At 60.4% G+C, this 15048-nt stretch overlaps 2 protein-coding genes across 2 annotated transcripts; one reads left to right on the plus strand and one right to left on the minus strand.

The window, feature by feature from the left end:
• Positions 1 to 397: 397 nt before the first annotated feature.
• LOC136296739 (cytochrome P450 1A5-like) lies at positions 398 to 8199 on the minus strand. The gene is made up of 8 exons (XM_066196117.1): positions 8156 to 8199; positions 4294 to 4400; positions 2829 to 3704; positions 2118 to 2244; positions 1514 to 1603; positions 1309 to 1432; positions 1031 to 1117; positions 398 to 889 (listed from the first exon to the last, which is right to left on the minus strand). The coding sequence occupies exons 3-8, from the start codon at positions 3678 to 3680 to the stop codon at positions 583 to 585; spliced, it is 1587 nt and encodes a 528-aa protein (XP_066052214.1). The 5' UTR covers positions 3681 to 3704; positions 4294 to 4400; positions 8156 to 8199; the 3' UTR covers positions 398 to 582.
• Positions 8200 to 9362: 1163 nt separating this feature from the next.
• Positions 9363 to 14269, plus strand: LOC136296980 (cytochrome P450 1A4-like). The gene is made up of 6 exons (XM_066196554.1): positions 9363 to 10214; positions 10386 to 10512; positions 10755 to 10844; positions 10926 to 11049; positions 11505 to 11591; positions 13092 to 14269. The coding sequence occupies exons 1-6, from the start codon at positions 9363 to 9365 to the stop codon at positions 13393 to 13395; spliced, it is 1584 nt and encodes a 527-aa protein (XP_066052651.1). The 3' UTR covers positions 13396 to 14269.
• Positions 14270 to 15048: the final 779 nt, after the last annotated feature.

Raw genomic sequence — 15048 nt, forward strand, 5'->3', positions numbered from 1 at the left:
TCCAGCCCGGAACAGCTGAAAGTGTCCTTCCTTGTGTCCTCCCTTATGTCCTTCCTTGCGTCCTTCAGGGCCACCAACAACCATGGTGAAGAAGGCTCAAGTTGCACCAGGGGAGGTTTGGATATTGGGAAAATTTCTTCACCATAAATGCGGTCAGTGGTGGAGTCACCATCCCCAGGGGTGTTAAAACATGTGGCTTGTGGGGATACGGGTTAGTGGTGGCCTTGGCACTGCTGGCCTTGGTGATATTAAAGCCTTTTCCAACCTAAGCAATCCTTTAATTCTGTAATTCTGATGCACCGGTGGGCGTTGTGGGGTTGTGGCATGGGTTGGCTGTCCTGCATCTATCAGAGATTGCAATTCCAAAAGGATACAATTCAACACTGGATGTGGTGGAACAGCAACATTTAATGGAATATCCAACACCAGAAACACCAGGAAACAAAAAGAGGCAACAGTTGCTACAAAACGAAGCAGATAAAACAAGAGTCGCGGCAGTTTCAGTTTATTCCATCACCCCACAAAGTAGTTGCAGACCCAGCTCTGCTGCGAGGACACCCTGGAGGTGTCTGCTCCCACCGCTCAGCTCCTGCCCCTCGTGGGGAGGCGCTGCCTGGCCTGGAAGTGCTCACACCTCTTGTGCTTCAGCGACAGTCCGTAGAGAGGGGTCATGTCCACCCTGCTGCCCTCGCAGACACTGAACTCCAGCTGCTGGAGCAGCGTGGCCAGGAAGAGGAACACCTGCCACCTGGCAATGTTCTCCCCGATGCACCTCCTCTTCCCCAGGCCAAACAGCAGCACCTTCTCCCCGTCCTCTTTGTTCACTTTGGTCCCGTCTGCACTGAGGAAACGCTCGGGGCTGAAGGTCTCTGGGTTCTTCCAAAGCTTCCTGGAAGGGAGAACATCAGGTGTTGAGATGGTTTCTGCTGGTCATGGATGTCAGGGGCACACTGGAAGGTGGGAAGTGTCAGGAAGAACATCCCTGATGGTTTGCCACCACAGGAGGGTTTGTGCCTCACAAGGTACTTACTCGTCATGGTTCACCTGCCACTGGTTGACGAACACACAGCGATCCTTTGGGATGTAGTAGCCGTTCAACACCGTGTCCTTGGTTGTGCTGGGGAGAGAAAAGATGGAGAGCTGGGCAAGCCCAAAGGTTCTTCTGCATCCTCAGGAGACTGTCAGGCTGCTCCTGCAGCGTGTGACCCAAAGGGATGGTTTTGAGAGGGCAGTTGTGTCCTCACACGGTGCCTCAAGGCCGCCTCGTCCCTGGAGCAGCTCTGCCAGCCCCGTACTGTACAGCCGTACCTGTGTGGGATGGTGAAGGGCAGGAAGGAGGAATGCCTGAACATCTCCAGGATAAAGGCTTCCGTGTAGGGCAGCGTGCCCCGGTCCGACAGCCGCGGCCGCCTCTCCCGCCCGATGGTCTGGTCTGGGGGAGGTGGAGAGCAGGAGGAGGGTCAGGGCTGAGCAAAGAGGTTTGGTCCCAGAGGAATGCGGGCCATGGACTCACCGAGCTCTTCCTGGATCTTCCTCTGGATGTTTGGGTACGTCACAAGGTACATGAGGCTCCAGGAGAGGGCTGTGGTTACGGTGTCAAAGCCTGGGCAAAGAGGATGGGATGTGGGTGAGCTCAGCACAACTCCCACCCTGGCCTGCAGGCTGACCATCACATGGGGCAGCCTGGGGTGGCTGAGGAGGCTGGGGACACACTGGACATGCAGCAAGGCTCGGGGCTTTATTCTGCCATCATAAACTTTGCTAAAATATCCTGCTCTCTCAACCTGTCCTGCTCCTGGGTTGTGTCAGGTTTCTACACCTTCTCCAGAATTGGGGGAATTTCCAGAGAAAGATGAATCAGCCCACAGGCATCTCCCTCAGCTGGGAAAAGCCACCCTGGCTCGTGAGGCTGATCTGAGCTATAACCCATGCCCTTCTCTTTTCCAGAGCTGATGTCCCAGAATGGCCTCCAGAGGTACCCCTGGAAGGTCCAGTGAGCAGCAGAGCCAGTGCTTAGACCCAAACCGGCTGGTGCTGGACAATGAAGGGTCAGACAGGAGGAGCTGAAGGAAATCGGAGAGCATCTGCCACAGCTGAGGAAAGGTGGGAGAAGATACCTGCTCCAAAGAGGTCATTCACGAGGTTGACGATCTTCTCCTTGGGGATCTGCATGGCCGTGTTCGTTCCCAGCTTTTCGTCCAGGCACTGCTCGATGAGGGAGTCCGTGATGTCCCGGATGTTGTTCTGAGAGGAAGAGGAGGCGAGGTCATGGAGCAGGGCTGGCAGAGGGGTGGGTGCTCCTGAGCAGCCCCACCCGGCGCTGTGAGAGCCCCAGGTCACATGAGCTCTGGGGAGCATCATTCCTCAGTGGTCCCTATGGAAACAAGGAGAGGGCTCTCCGAGAAACCTGGGCACAGAGCAGATGTTCAACCACCAGACTGGCCGCACCACACAGAGAATGGAGGGGATGCTGAGAGGCTCATGAAGCTGAGTCTGGGGAGGTTCAGGTGGGACATCGGGAAAAGGTTCCTCCCCCAGGGGGTGGTGGGGCCCTGACCAGGCTCCCCAGGGAAAGAGCACATTCCCGAGGTGGCCAGAGCTGCAAGAGAGTTTGGACAACACTCAGAGGCACAGGGTGGGATTGCTGGGTTGTCTCTGCATGGATCTGGATGATCCACATGTGAGCCAACTCAGGATACTCCACAATTCTATGATATTCTGTGATTCTGTGGGAAGGAGGACTGAGGAGAGACAATGGCCATTGCTGCTTGGCTGCCTGAATGAAAACACCTCTCTGGTAGGAGGAGAGCAGGTGAGGGTCCCCTTACCTCGTCATAGGTGTCGTAGTGCTCCTTGACCCTCGTCTGCAGGAAGCTGAGGAAGTACCTGTTGAAATCCATGAACAGCTTCATGCTGCGGCTGGGGAGGTACCGCAGCGCGGGGATGAAGTCGGCGGGGTTGCCAGCAGCGGTCACGTCAGTGAACTCCTCGGTGGAATTCACCAGCCTGAGCAGCTCCTGGTCCTCGTGCTCGTAGCGCTTGCCGAAGCACATGGCGCAGATGACATTGGTCACTGACACCACCAGGTACCGGTAGGGCTCAAACTTCTTCTCCTCTTCCATCAGCTGCAGGAACTTGGTGACCAGGTACTCGGCCTCCTTGGAGACGTGCTCCTCCAGCAGGCAGCTGCCCGATGACGTGGGACTGGGGGCGATGGAGAAGCTCTTCAGGGCGCTCTGGGCCATCTTCCTGCGCGCTCTCCACACCTCCCCGGAGTCGGTGCTAAATGTCAGGCTCTGCCCGTCCGTGACAAAGCGGAAGCTGTAGAGGTCGGGGCGCCCCATGAAGTCCTCTCCTTGCTTGACCAGGGCTTGCCGGATGGTGTCCAGCCCGCTGAGCACCAGCACGGGCCGGCTGCCGATGCGCACCTGCATCACGTCCCCATAGAGCCGGCTCAGCCGCGTCAGCGCCAGGTGCGGGTCCTTGCGCAGCTCCAGCACGTTCCCCAGCACGGGATAGCCCCGCGGGCCCGGCGGCCTCCGCAGCCCCTCGGGCACGGGCTGCCGCTGCAGCCACTGCAGCACCGCCAGCACCAGGCAGAACGCGGCGGCCGCCAGCAGCACCTCGGTGGCCGACACCGCGCCGGGGCTCCCCACCAGCGACATCACGGCCTTCAGCATCGCCGCACGGAGCGCGGAGCAGCCCTGAAGGAGCGAAGCGCACGGAGGGGAAGAGCCGCCATCAGCGGGGGGCTCAGTGCTGGGGCTGCTCCTCACGCTGCCACACGGAGCGACAGCCCTGGAGCGGCTCAGGGGACGGAGCAGCCCCCGCAGCGCTGGGAGTTTCCAGCGGCACAAGCTGCAGACCTGGGAAGGCTCCAAACACACCCACCCATCCCTTACCGGGGACCTCAGGTGCCTGAGCCTTCAGTGACACCCCTGTCCCCACAGAAAACAGAAACCCCCGCTGGCACAGCCATGGCTCTTGTCCAGGGAAGACAGTCTTGTAAAACAAGGCATGGAAATCCTCAGATGAGCAAATCCCGGGGAAGTAGGGGAAGAGGAACAGCAGCTCCTCCGTGAATGTGGTTCATGGACTAGCAAACCCATCAGGAGTGACAGCCAGGAGGATGGACCTGCTGGCCACAGGACTGAGGGATTTGGGGAGCGGGGATGCCACAGGGTTGCTGTGTGAGAACACACAGCTCACTGGGTGAGCAGGGACACCCAAATATGACCTTCCTGGTCCTATATCCATGTTCAACCTCCCCTAAACACACAGGCTGTCTCCTACCTGCAGGTCCTTGGGCTGGGTTTTACTGCTCAGGGCTCTCAGCAGAGATTGGCAGTGGGAGCAGGAGGGAATCCTCCTCTGTCTCTTCAACCTTCTTCTCCTGCCACCTGGAAGTCCACGGCTCTCTAAGCTCACTGCACCGCGGGGTATTTATTCCCCCGAGGGAATGCACGCAGCAAAAGCCCTTGGGAATAGCTACCCATTAACAAACGGGGCCGAGCCTGGCTGGAGCCTGCCCAAAAAGCCAGGGAAGAGCCTTTCTCTCCTCCAACGGGCTCTGGGGCGTGGATGGTGACTTCTCCTCCTGGCCAGGGCCCTGGGGCCTGCTGTGGGCAGGCAGAAGGGGGTCCCTGGGACAGGGAGGAAGCAGGAGGTCCCTAAGCCTTGCCTTGGGATGTAGGACATGCTGTCAGCATTGCTTGCCTACGGAATTTGGGTACCAGCATTTCCCCAAATAACTCTTCTGGGCTGGTCAGGCTGTTCCCAGCAGCCAGAGAGGGCCATCACCTCCACGGCCACTCGGGAGGCGCCGGGAGCTGCAGGCTATGAGCGAGGGGACACGTTTGTGACAAGGCATCCGCAGCCGTCCTCATCCATCCCTGGGGAATCATCCGGCAGGCCACCCCTCCCGGGAGTGGTGACGGCAGGATCATCCGGGCCCGGGGCAGAGCCAGGCTCAGGTTAACGATTGGCCAGGTTTGCGTGAGAAGGCGGCTGGCTCGCTTCCCCCGGCTCCTCCGGGGCAAACAGGCAGCGAGGAGGAGGAGGAGGAGTGGCGGGGCAGAGGGGAGGAGGTGAGCCCGGCAGATAGGAGAGGTGAAGGGGCAGCACGGGGCAAGGCTGGGGCAGTTCATCCCCCCAGAGCACTGGCTGACACACGACAGGGAAGCGCTCGAGCCAGCGGGGCTGCTCCTCCAGGCGGGGCAGAATTCAGGGGAGTTTGGGAAGTGCGGCTGGGATGAGCAGGAATGAGCCAGAGCTTGGGGGTTTGGCCCGAACGTTCCCTCCATCTTTGAAAATCCCGGTGGGAATTTGGCCCAGGTAAAAGTTGAGCTAATATTTAATAAAGCCTTTCAACATCTGGTCTAATCGGGCTCGTTAATAGCGATGACGCCGTTCATTAATGTTTGGCAAGAACAGTTACAAAACGCCGGCTGCTAATATTCCTGCTGATAATTCCCAGGAACGCCGCGGCCCTCCCAGCCCCGGAAGGACCCTTGGGAACGCTTTTGGGGAGGCAGGCTGCAGGAGCAGGGCTTGTCCGGCGGGCTGGATCCTGCCAGCACCTCCCATCCCTGTGGATCTACCCGGACCCATTGTGTGGAGTCGGGTCGGGGCTCGGGGCTGAGTGACCTGAAACAAGCGTCTTAGACCTTGTGCTGATGCTGACCCCTCGCCACTCCTCATCCATCACTTCCCAGAGCTCTGCAGAAGCTGGGGAGAGTCCCGGAGAGGTTCCCCGGGACCCTCTTCCACCCCTTCCCAGCCCCTCCCCGGTGGCTGCCAAGCCCTGCCAGGGCAGGGTGCCTCCTGATGAGAACAGCGTTAAGAGCCTTGCGTGCCAGGCAGCCTCACACCCCAAAAACATCCTTAAAACACCCTCCAAACACCCTGACCCCCGGCCGCCGCCCCTCGCTGAGCCCGCGGACCCCCGGAGCTGCCTGGGGGCAGCCGGGGGGACGCTGCCGGCCTCCTGCCCCTGCTGGGTCTGGCTGTCCCCTCCGTGGGTCACCACCCCGTGCGTGCAGGGACAGGCGGGAGCGGGAGGGTGACGGTGCCCGCAGGCACGCGTGGCACGGCACGGGTGGCATCAGCACGTGCCTGCACACGAGGGACACGGAGCCGCGCGGGACACCGAGTGTTTGCACCCCCGAGCCCGTCCCCGCACGGGGGGATGCGGCTCCGGGCGTGCAAGGCGCGTGTGCCGCCTGTCCGTGCGGGGACGCACCCGCGCAGGTGTGCGGGGGCACGGACACGCGAGGGGGGAAATGTGGGGCCACTGGGGCAGATGCGCAGGGCGTTGTGCGAGGTGTTGTACTCGGTGCCAGAGACAGCGCCGGCCGGGCTTTACGGACACCCTGACAAGTGTCCCCAGCCGCGGGGCGCATTGGTGACATTTGCGGTCAGCCCTGCGGTGCGGGGCACGGCTCGGTGTCGCCCGGCGCTGAGAGAGGACATTTCGGGTGGCACGGCTGAGACCTCCCCGCTTTGCACTCCCCTCTCTTTGTCTCCTCGAGGCTGGAAAGGGCTGGGATGACCGTTTCCTATCGAGCGGACACAGATGACAGGGGCACTGGTGTCCCCGCGCAGGTGATGCGGCATCCTGTGGCAGGAGGCACCCCTGTTGACACCGACTATTGTCCCCAGTGCTGGGGACCCCCCCACAAGCCCCCCAACCCCCCGGCAGCCGTGGGGGGAGCTGATCCTGAGCTGCTCCGGCGCCGCCTTGACCCCGGGCCAGGCTCCTGGACGTGAGGCCACCGCCCTGGTCCTTTAAAAACCATTTCCCCCCCCACCCACCCATAGCGTGACTGCGAGTGACCGGGCGGCCCTCCCGGGTCTGGCCGGAGCCCCTTCGCACGCGATGTCCCTAATGCCACCTCTGGGACACCCCGGCGGGGCGGGACCCCCTGGCCTATCTCCCACCTCGTGGCGGCTGGGCTGGGAACAAGGATGCGGGCGGAGGGGACAGATTTTGGGAGCGGGACGGTCCCACTTGTCCTCCCTGGCGGGCGGGATCTGGCCTGTCACCCCTCAGAGACCGCGGCTGGGGGCTGCAAACTCTGCCTGAGCCCCCCTTCGGACAGCGAACATCCCCCGCGACGTGATCCCTCTCCCTCCGGCTGCACCCTCTGCCCCACGCCAGCCCCACCTCGCCCCTCGCTCAGGCCGCCCTGTCCCCAGGGGACAGAGGTGACAGAGGGCACGCCGGCTTCTCACGCGAACCTGGACAATCTTTAACCGGGCCGGGGCAGCCAGGGCCGTGACCCCCCGGGGCTACCCGGCCGCCCACGTCCCCACGGGGACCCTGTCGAGCTGTGGGGTGGTCCCGCAGCCAGAGGTGGGGGGGGACACGCACGGAGCCGGTGGCGCCCGCTCTGCTCTACCGGGCACACCGGCGGCGGGATGGGCACAGCCGCCGCGGAGGTGCGCGGCCGCTCCAGCCCCGCAGAGGGTGTTCCGCGCTCATCCCCGCGCGTGTCCGCGGAGCCCCGCGGGGGCTGAATGCCCCAGTCCCCCCCGTCCCGTCCCGCACCGCGCTCCCCGGGGCGGTTTTCCCACGCTCCCGCTGTCCCCACGGCTCCGGACACCGCGGATGTCCCGGGGCTGCGGGCACCGGGGCGGGGGGCGCGGGCGTGGGCGTACGGAACCCTCTGGGTCTGGCGGGGAGCAGGGAGGCCAGGGGGGCCCCCGGGGAAGTCCTGGGGAGCAGCGGGGCGCGGGACCGGCGCCTTTAAGATCCTGCCCGTAGCGTGACTGGAGTGACCGGGGCGGTGCGGGGTTGCCCAAACATCCCGCCCTCTTCGCACGCGATGCCCGCCCCGGGTTGGAACCCACGGGCGGCACCGACACCCCCCCTCCCACCCCCGCACCCCACGGCACGACGTGCCGGGACCCCGCTCCCTCCCTACCCCTCTCCCCGCCCGCCTGGCCGCCTCCCCTCCGGGGATGCGCGGGGAGCGGGGGTCCCGCACCCCTGGCGTGGGGGGAGCCCCGGGGAAGAGGGGCCCGGGGCTGGGGGGGTGTGGGGGGGTCCGGGGAATTCTTGGGGAGTTGGGGAGGGGTCACGTGACGGGAGGCGGCCGGGCCAATCAGAGCGCGGGGCCATGCATATAAAGCAGGAGCGGCGGGGAGCGGGCACCTGCCGCGGGATCGGGCCCCTCCCGCCGCTCCGCGCCGCTCCCGCCGAGGTGAGTACCGGAGAGCCCGGACCGACACGGACGGCGGCCGGGGTGCGCTTCCAGCACCCCCGGGTGATGGACAGCCCCGCCGTGGGCTGTCCTCACTTTCCGACCCCAGCAGCATCCTTCCCCCACCTGTTGGAAGGTGGGTTTTGGGGCACCCTCACGGGTCTTTCCGCTGCCGAGGGCTAGGAAAGGGGTCCTAGCTGGGCTGCTCCCGCTGCGGTGCAAGGTCCCCGCAGCCCCCCGGAATATCTCCCCGCGGGTGTCCCTGTGGGGGATGTGGCACCCTGCCAAACCCAAGGGAGGGGGGCATTTGACAGCCTACCTCCTCCCAGCCCGGCTCGGAGTTTTCCGAAGGGTTTCGAGCTGTGAGGAGCTGGGGGTTGGACTCGATGATCCTTAGGAGTCCCTTCCAACTTGAGGAGCTCTATGATTCCGTGGTTTCTGACAGAGCAGGGAGAGGGGTGCACCCATCCCGCTGGTCCCCACTGCAGCCAGGGTTAATTTTCATAGCCGTCGATCTTCGGGACGATTCCTGGCACTGCTGTGCTGAGCTTGCTGGTGAGCCGTGGCTCGAATCAGGATCAGCTCTCCTCTGGCCAAGCTCTCTGAAAGAGACTTTGAGGAGAAAAGAAAGTTCCTGTGGTTAAGAGAGCACATTTGCTTCCCTGGCACGTAGAGAAAAAGTTGAGGCACTTATTCCTTCCACTCTTGGCTAGCAAAAACCCTGCTTTTTAGTGCGAGGAGTTTCCTAAAGTGCGGCAACCGCGGATCAGAAGTGAAGCCCAGCTCTGCCCCTGTCCCGCCCTGCGCTGTCGCTGCTCCAGGTGTCTCAGCCTGGAGACCAGCCCCAGTCCCTAACGCGCCTTTGGTTTATTCCTGATGGATCTGCACGGCAGTCTAAGGGTCTGCTGCTGAAGGCTCAGGCACCTGAGGTCCCCGGTAAGGGATGGGTGGGTGTGTTTGGAGCCTTCCCAGGTCTGCAGCTTGTGCCGCTGGAAACTCCCAGCGCTGCGGGGGCAGCTCTGTCCCCTGAGCCGCTCCAGGGCTGTCGCTCCGTGTGGCAGCGTGAGGAGCAGCCCCAGCACTGAGCCCCCCGCTGATGGCGGCTCTTCCCCTCCGTGCGCTTCGCTCCTTCAGGGCTGCTCCGCGCTCCGTGCGGCGATGCTGAAGGCCGTGATGTCGCTGGTGGGGAGCCCCGGCGCGGTGTCGGCCACCGAGGTGCTGCTGGCGGCCGCCGCGTTCTGCCTGGTGCTGGCGGTGCTGCAGTGGCTGCAGCGGCAGCCCGTGCCCGAGGGGCTGCGGAGGCCGCCGGGCCCACGGGGCTATCCCGTGCTGGGGAACGTGCTGGAGCTGCGCAAGGACCCGCACCTGGCGCTGACGCGGCTGAGCCGGCGCTACGGGGACGTGATGCAGGTGCGCATCGGCAGCCGGCCCGTGCTGGTGCTCAGCGGGCTGGACACCATCCGGCAAGCCCTGGTCAAGCAAGGAGAGGACTTCATGGGGCGCCCCGACCTGCCTAGCTTCCACTACATCTCCAACGGGCAGAGCCTGGCGTTCAGCCCCGACTCCGGGGAGGTGTGGAGAGCGCGCAGGAAGCTGGCCCAGAGCGCCCTGAAGAGCTTCTCCATCGCCCCCAGTCCCACGTCGTCGGGCAGCTGCCTGCTGGAGGAGCACGTCTCCAAGGAGGCCGAGTACCTGGTCACCAAGTTCCTGCAGGTGATGGAGAAGGAGAAGAGGTTTGACCTTAACCAGTACCTGGTGGTGTCGGTGGCCAACGTCATCTGCGCCATGTGCTTCGGCAAGCGCTACGAGCACGAGGACCAGGAGCTGCTCAGCCTGGTGAACATGGGCAACGAGTTTGGGGAGGTGGCCGCGAGTGGGCACCCCGGCGACTTCATCCCCGCGCTGCGGTACCTCCCCAGCCGCACCATGGAGGTCTTCAAGGACATCAACAGGCGCTTCAACACCTTCGTGCAGAAAATCGTGCAGGAGCATTACAGCAGCTTCGATAAGGTAAGGGCTGGGATGCTCTTGGGTGTGGGTGGTGATGCCTGAGAATGTCCCCCTGTAAAGCTCCTTGGAGACCTCTGGGCTGCAGCTGAACCTCACCCCACCCCTAGCCAATGCTGCTTGGGGCAGGTTTCCCCATCTCTGTGTGTCCCTGAATCACTGGCTCTTCCCCAGGAGCACATCCGGGACATCACGGACTCGCTGATCGGGCACTGCCAGGAGAAGAGCGTCAGGGAGGACAACCACGTCCAGCTCTCCGACAAGAAGATCATCCACATCGTCAACGACCTCTTTGGGGCAGGTGGGAACATTTCTGAGGGCACCTTTCCATCTTTGGGACGAATCCCAGAGCTGGAGGCTGGGTGGGTGAACACATTGGCCACGTTCGGGTGCGTGGAGCTGCTGCTGTGCGCCCTCCTGAGCAGTGACCAGAGCTTTTTGGTGGCAGCTGAGTGGGGAACAAACATTCGGAGCAGCGGAATCTGAAACTCCCATTCACCTATCCTCTTGTGCTAATTAAATGCCTTTTCCACACCCATCCAGGCTTTGACACTGTGGCAACTGCCCTGTCCTGGAGCCTCATGTACGTTGCCTTGTACCCTGATGTCCAGAGGAAGATCCAGGAAGAGCTCGGTGAGTCCATGACCTGCATTCCTCTGGGGTCAAACCTCTTTGCTCAGCCCTGACCCTCCTCCTGCTCTCCACCTCCCCCAGACCAGACCATCGGGCGGGAGAGGCGGCCGCAGCTGTCGGACCGGGGCACGCTGCCCTACACGGAAGCCTTTATCCTGGAGATGTTCAGGCATTCCTCCTTCCTGCCCTTCACCATCCCACACAGGTACGGGCTGGAGCGGCTGAGGCCTCATTTGGGTTTTTTTGGTTTTGGAGTGGTTTTCTGGGAGGTGCCATTTTGGCAGGGAATTGCCCCCTGTGAAGGGGAAATATTCCGGCTTGTTGCCCTTCTGGGGCTGAATCCTTTGTTTTGAGGGTGGTTTCACCCCACAAACCTTTGCTGGCAGGACGCCCCTGGGTTTATGTTTCTTCCTGCCTTGGGAGGAACCACATCACAACTCGTCTGGAACGAGCTGTGAAATGAAACTGGAATTTTTCTGCTGGAGGAAAGTGTAACCAAGACTATTAAATCTCCTGAATACAATCTGGGGTATTTCCTAGCCAGTCCTAAGGGCATGGATAGGGCTTTGAAGATGAAACCCCTGCAGGACTCACTGGGCTTTGACTTGTCAGGAGCTGTGAGTCTCCTCTAATTTCCCTTTCCACCCGTGTTTCCTTCAGCACGACAAAAGCCACGGTGCTGAACGGCTACTACATCCCTAAGGACACCTGTGTGTTCATCAACCAGTGGCAAGTGAACCACGATGAGTGAGTATTCCAAACCCCCCTGCTCATCTGAGCTATCGTGGGTTCTCTTGGCATTCAGATCACACCAATCCTGGTGCTGGAAAATGAGTGGATCATGTACCAAAAGGCAGATTGGACCAAAAATGGTGTGGGTTTGATGCTGAGCCCTGCCTTGGCTCTCCTGGGCATGGAGCTAGCCCAGTTTGGCTTGGCCCCCGGTTCAGCAGCTCCCCAGCACCAGGGATTACCTAATTTGTGTGGAAGCTCAGGCTGCTGGATAATCAGGAGTCGGTGAATCCTTCTGCCAAGCAGATCCTGTGTGTGATCCGAGTTGACAGCTCTGGATGTGCTCAATGGGAATTGCTCAGTTCCCCTTTTCAAGGGAGAGAAATGTGGTGATGGGAGTCTGTTAAACTCGATGTTAAACTTGTGTTGTGATTGCTGATGATCGTATTTGGGGATGTCAGGGGGACTGGAAACCAGAGCCCCATCCTGCCCCTCCACTGCTCCCCAGCACAGACATTCCAACGGGGGGGGGGGGGGGGTGGTAAGCCAAGGCTTGATACAGGAGGGGTCCCCAGATGGGGTATTTTGGATCAAAGCTGGAGATATTTGTATCCAAATACCCCAAAAGGCTGGAAACCTGCTGATATCCCTCCTGCATGGGCATGGAAAGGGAATGCTGCCCTTAGGGCAGAAAGGATTCCACATATCCAAGCAGAAATTCCCAGCTGACACATTTAAATCCCACCTGGCACCTCTCAGCAGCCACACAGGGACAGGCTGGGAAGCTCTGCTGAGAGGATTCAAAAAGGGAAACCCGCCTGGTGCCCATTTTTCCTGTTTGAAGGGCTGCTGGCTGATCCCAGTGCTGAAGCTGCAGGTTCTCTGGCTGCTGGAATTAAATGGATGGAATTAAATCCATCTCGGGTGTCTGCCCAAGCAAACACAGCCCCGGCCTGGAACAGAGGTTCCAACAGGCTGAGCTGATGGAGTCTGACACGGAGTTGGTGTTTTAGACCAGAGGCAGAGCTTGCCGAGGGTGGTTTTGGATGGCGGAGTGAGACAGCACTGCAAAGTTCCTCCCTGCAAGGACAGGCTTTGGTCCCTGACCTCATTGCAGTGGGACAAAACTGTCACGATGCCCAAGGGCTGGACCTCTGCTCTGGAGACACTTCAGAGCCACTGCCAGGGAAGTGAGCTGGAGAAGGACTTGGGACAAGGGATGGAAGGACAGGACACAGGGAATGGCTTCCCAGTGCCAGAGGGCAGGGATGGATGGGAAATTGGGAAAGAATTCCTCCCTGTGAAGGTAGTGTGGTTTCCCAGAAGAGCAGTGGCTGCCCCTGGATCCCTGGAAGTGTCCAAGGCCAGGTTGGACAGAAGTTGGGATGGTGGAAGGCGTCGCAGCCCACGGCAGGGGCTGGCACTGGAAGAGCTTTTATGTCCCCAAAACACTGGGCATTCTTTTTGGCCCTGTGACCAAACCGCCCCCTCAGGAGTGTCCCCTCTGTGCCCCAGGACCCTTTGGAAGGATCCCTCAGCCTTCAGGCCCGAGCGGTTCCTGACCCCCGCGGGAGAACTGAGCCGCACGGAGGGCGAGAAGGTGCTGGCCTTCGGGCTGGGCAAGCGGCGCTGCCTGGGCGAGACCATCGGCCGCTGGGAGATCTTCCTCTTCCTCACCACGCTGCTGCAGCAGCTGCAGTTCAGCCTGCGGCCTGGGGAGCCCGTGGACATCACCCCCCAGTTTGGACTGACCATGAAGTACAAGAAGTGCGAGGCCTTCCAGATCCAGCAGCGGCTTCCCGGGAAAAGCTCTCAGTGAACTGCTGGAGAGAGCAGCCCTGGGGGTCGGACACTTGGCTCTTCCCTGGAGGGTGGTTTCTCTCCTGGGAATGGCAATTGGGCTTTGTGGGGCTCTTCCCAGCCCCTGGAGCCAGCTCCATCACCCTTTCCCACACGGAAGGTCTCTTGGAGAGATCCAGCCTGTGGTGGGGAGGGGATGCTCGAGGGTGGGATGTCCTCCACCTGCCACGGGCAGCTCCCTCCATCCAAATATAAATAAACCTGCAGGTTCCTTTCAGAGGAGCCTGCCCAGCCGTATCCCACGGGCTGAAATCCTCCTTCCCAGCTCCTTGTGCCACTGGGAACGCGCGCTTCCCTCTGCCTCAGGAAGCCTCTGGGGGCTGCAGCAGCGCTCACCTCGAGGGGACCCATCCTGGGTGCATCCGGACGCCCGAATTCCTTGAATGTAAACTCATGGAGTGAATTCCTGAGTGCTCCTGCTGATTATTAAAAGGAAAATAAAATCCACCAGCAGTGCCGCTCACAAATTGAGATTTTAAATCAATCCCTATCATGGAGCCTCCTGGAAAACCTCAGAGGACTGGGAAAAAGGGACAGGGAACTGTAGGACACTCCTGGCTTTCAGACTAACTCTGCAATCGCTGCCTTTTTTAATGTGAGATTTTTTTTTTCTTTGACAAGCAATCGATTTCTATATCCAGGTTAAGGAGCAAGGGTTTCAGGCTTGCAGGAGATGCCTTGTGCTACATTCAGCTTTAGCCAGTGGGAGGGTGAAGCCTCATGGCAAATGGAGCAGCAATTCCTGCCTGTTTGTGCCTGTTTGGAATGCAGCCTTGTGCTGGGACGGAAACCACATCGTATTTCTAACTCAATAAATACTTATATGAACATTTCTTAAGTCTCTTTCTGATCTTATTCCATTGGGAAATGATTTTTTTTTTGGGGGGGGGGAAACACCCTATGCCTCTCTGTCATCCTTAAAAATCTGAGTTGGTGTGTTGGGTCGGGGTTTTTCCGGTGGGAAATGAGTGGGCTGTGACTCCAGTGGCATTGGGGCAAGATTTCACCCCGAAGGGAGCTGATTCTGCTCCTTCTCCTCTGTAAAGTCTCGGCTGGGATAGGCACAAAGGTGATGCCAAGCTCTGGATCAGTTCAGGGCTTCACTAAAAATCGGGAGCAGCTTTCTATCCCTGAAAAAATAGAATCAGCCATGGAACCCTCCATGGGGGGGATGTTTCATCCCCATCTCAGAGCACCATTAAATCTGAAGTTTTGCACAGTTTCCTTTAAAAAAAAAAAAAAAAAAGGGGAGTAAACACTAAATTCCCATGGAAATAACAGGACACTATGGAAAGTTGGGGGCTGCTCATCCCTAAATGACCTCCCTGCAGGGATCAGCCCTTCAGGGCTCCTAGCCCAGCCAGAGCACGGAGTTATTGTTAACTTTGGTGTCGTGGCATGGAAAGCTGCTGTGGAGCAGAGCAGCCTTGAGATGGGAGGGAGGGAATGAAGAGGGTGGAGCTGATGGAGAGAGGGGAGGGGATGGAAAGGCAACAGAGGGGATGGAGGGAATGAAGGTGGGGGACTTGATGGAGGGGATGAAGGGAATGGAAGGGATGAAAATGTGACAGAGGTGATGGAGATGATGGAAGGGATGGATGGATGGAGATGA

The sequence above is a fragment of the Chamaea fasciata genome, unplaced genomic scaffold (assembly GCF_029207755.1).
Source record: "Chamaea fasciata isolate MVZ Bird 193981 ecotype frontalis unplaced genomic scaffold, bChaFas1.0.hap1 SCAF_14, whole genome shotgun sequence".
Taxonomy (NCBI): domain Eukaryota; kingdom Metazoa; phylum Chordata; class Aves; order Passeriformes; family Sylviidae; genus Chamaea; species Chamaea fasciata.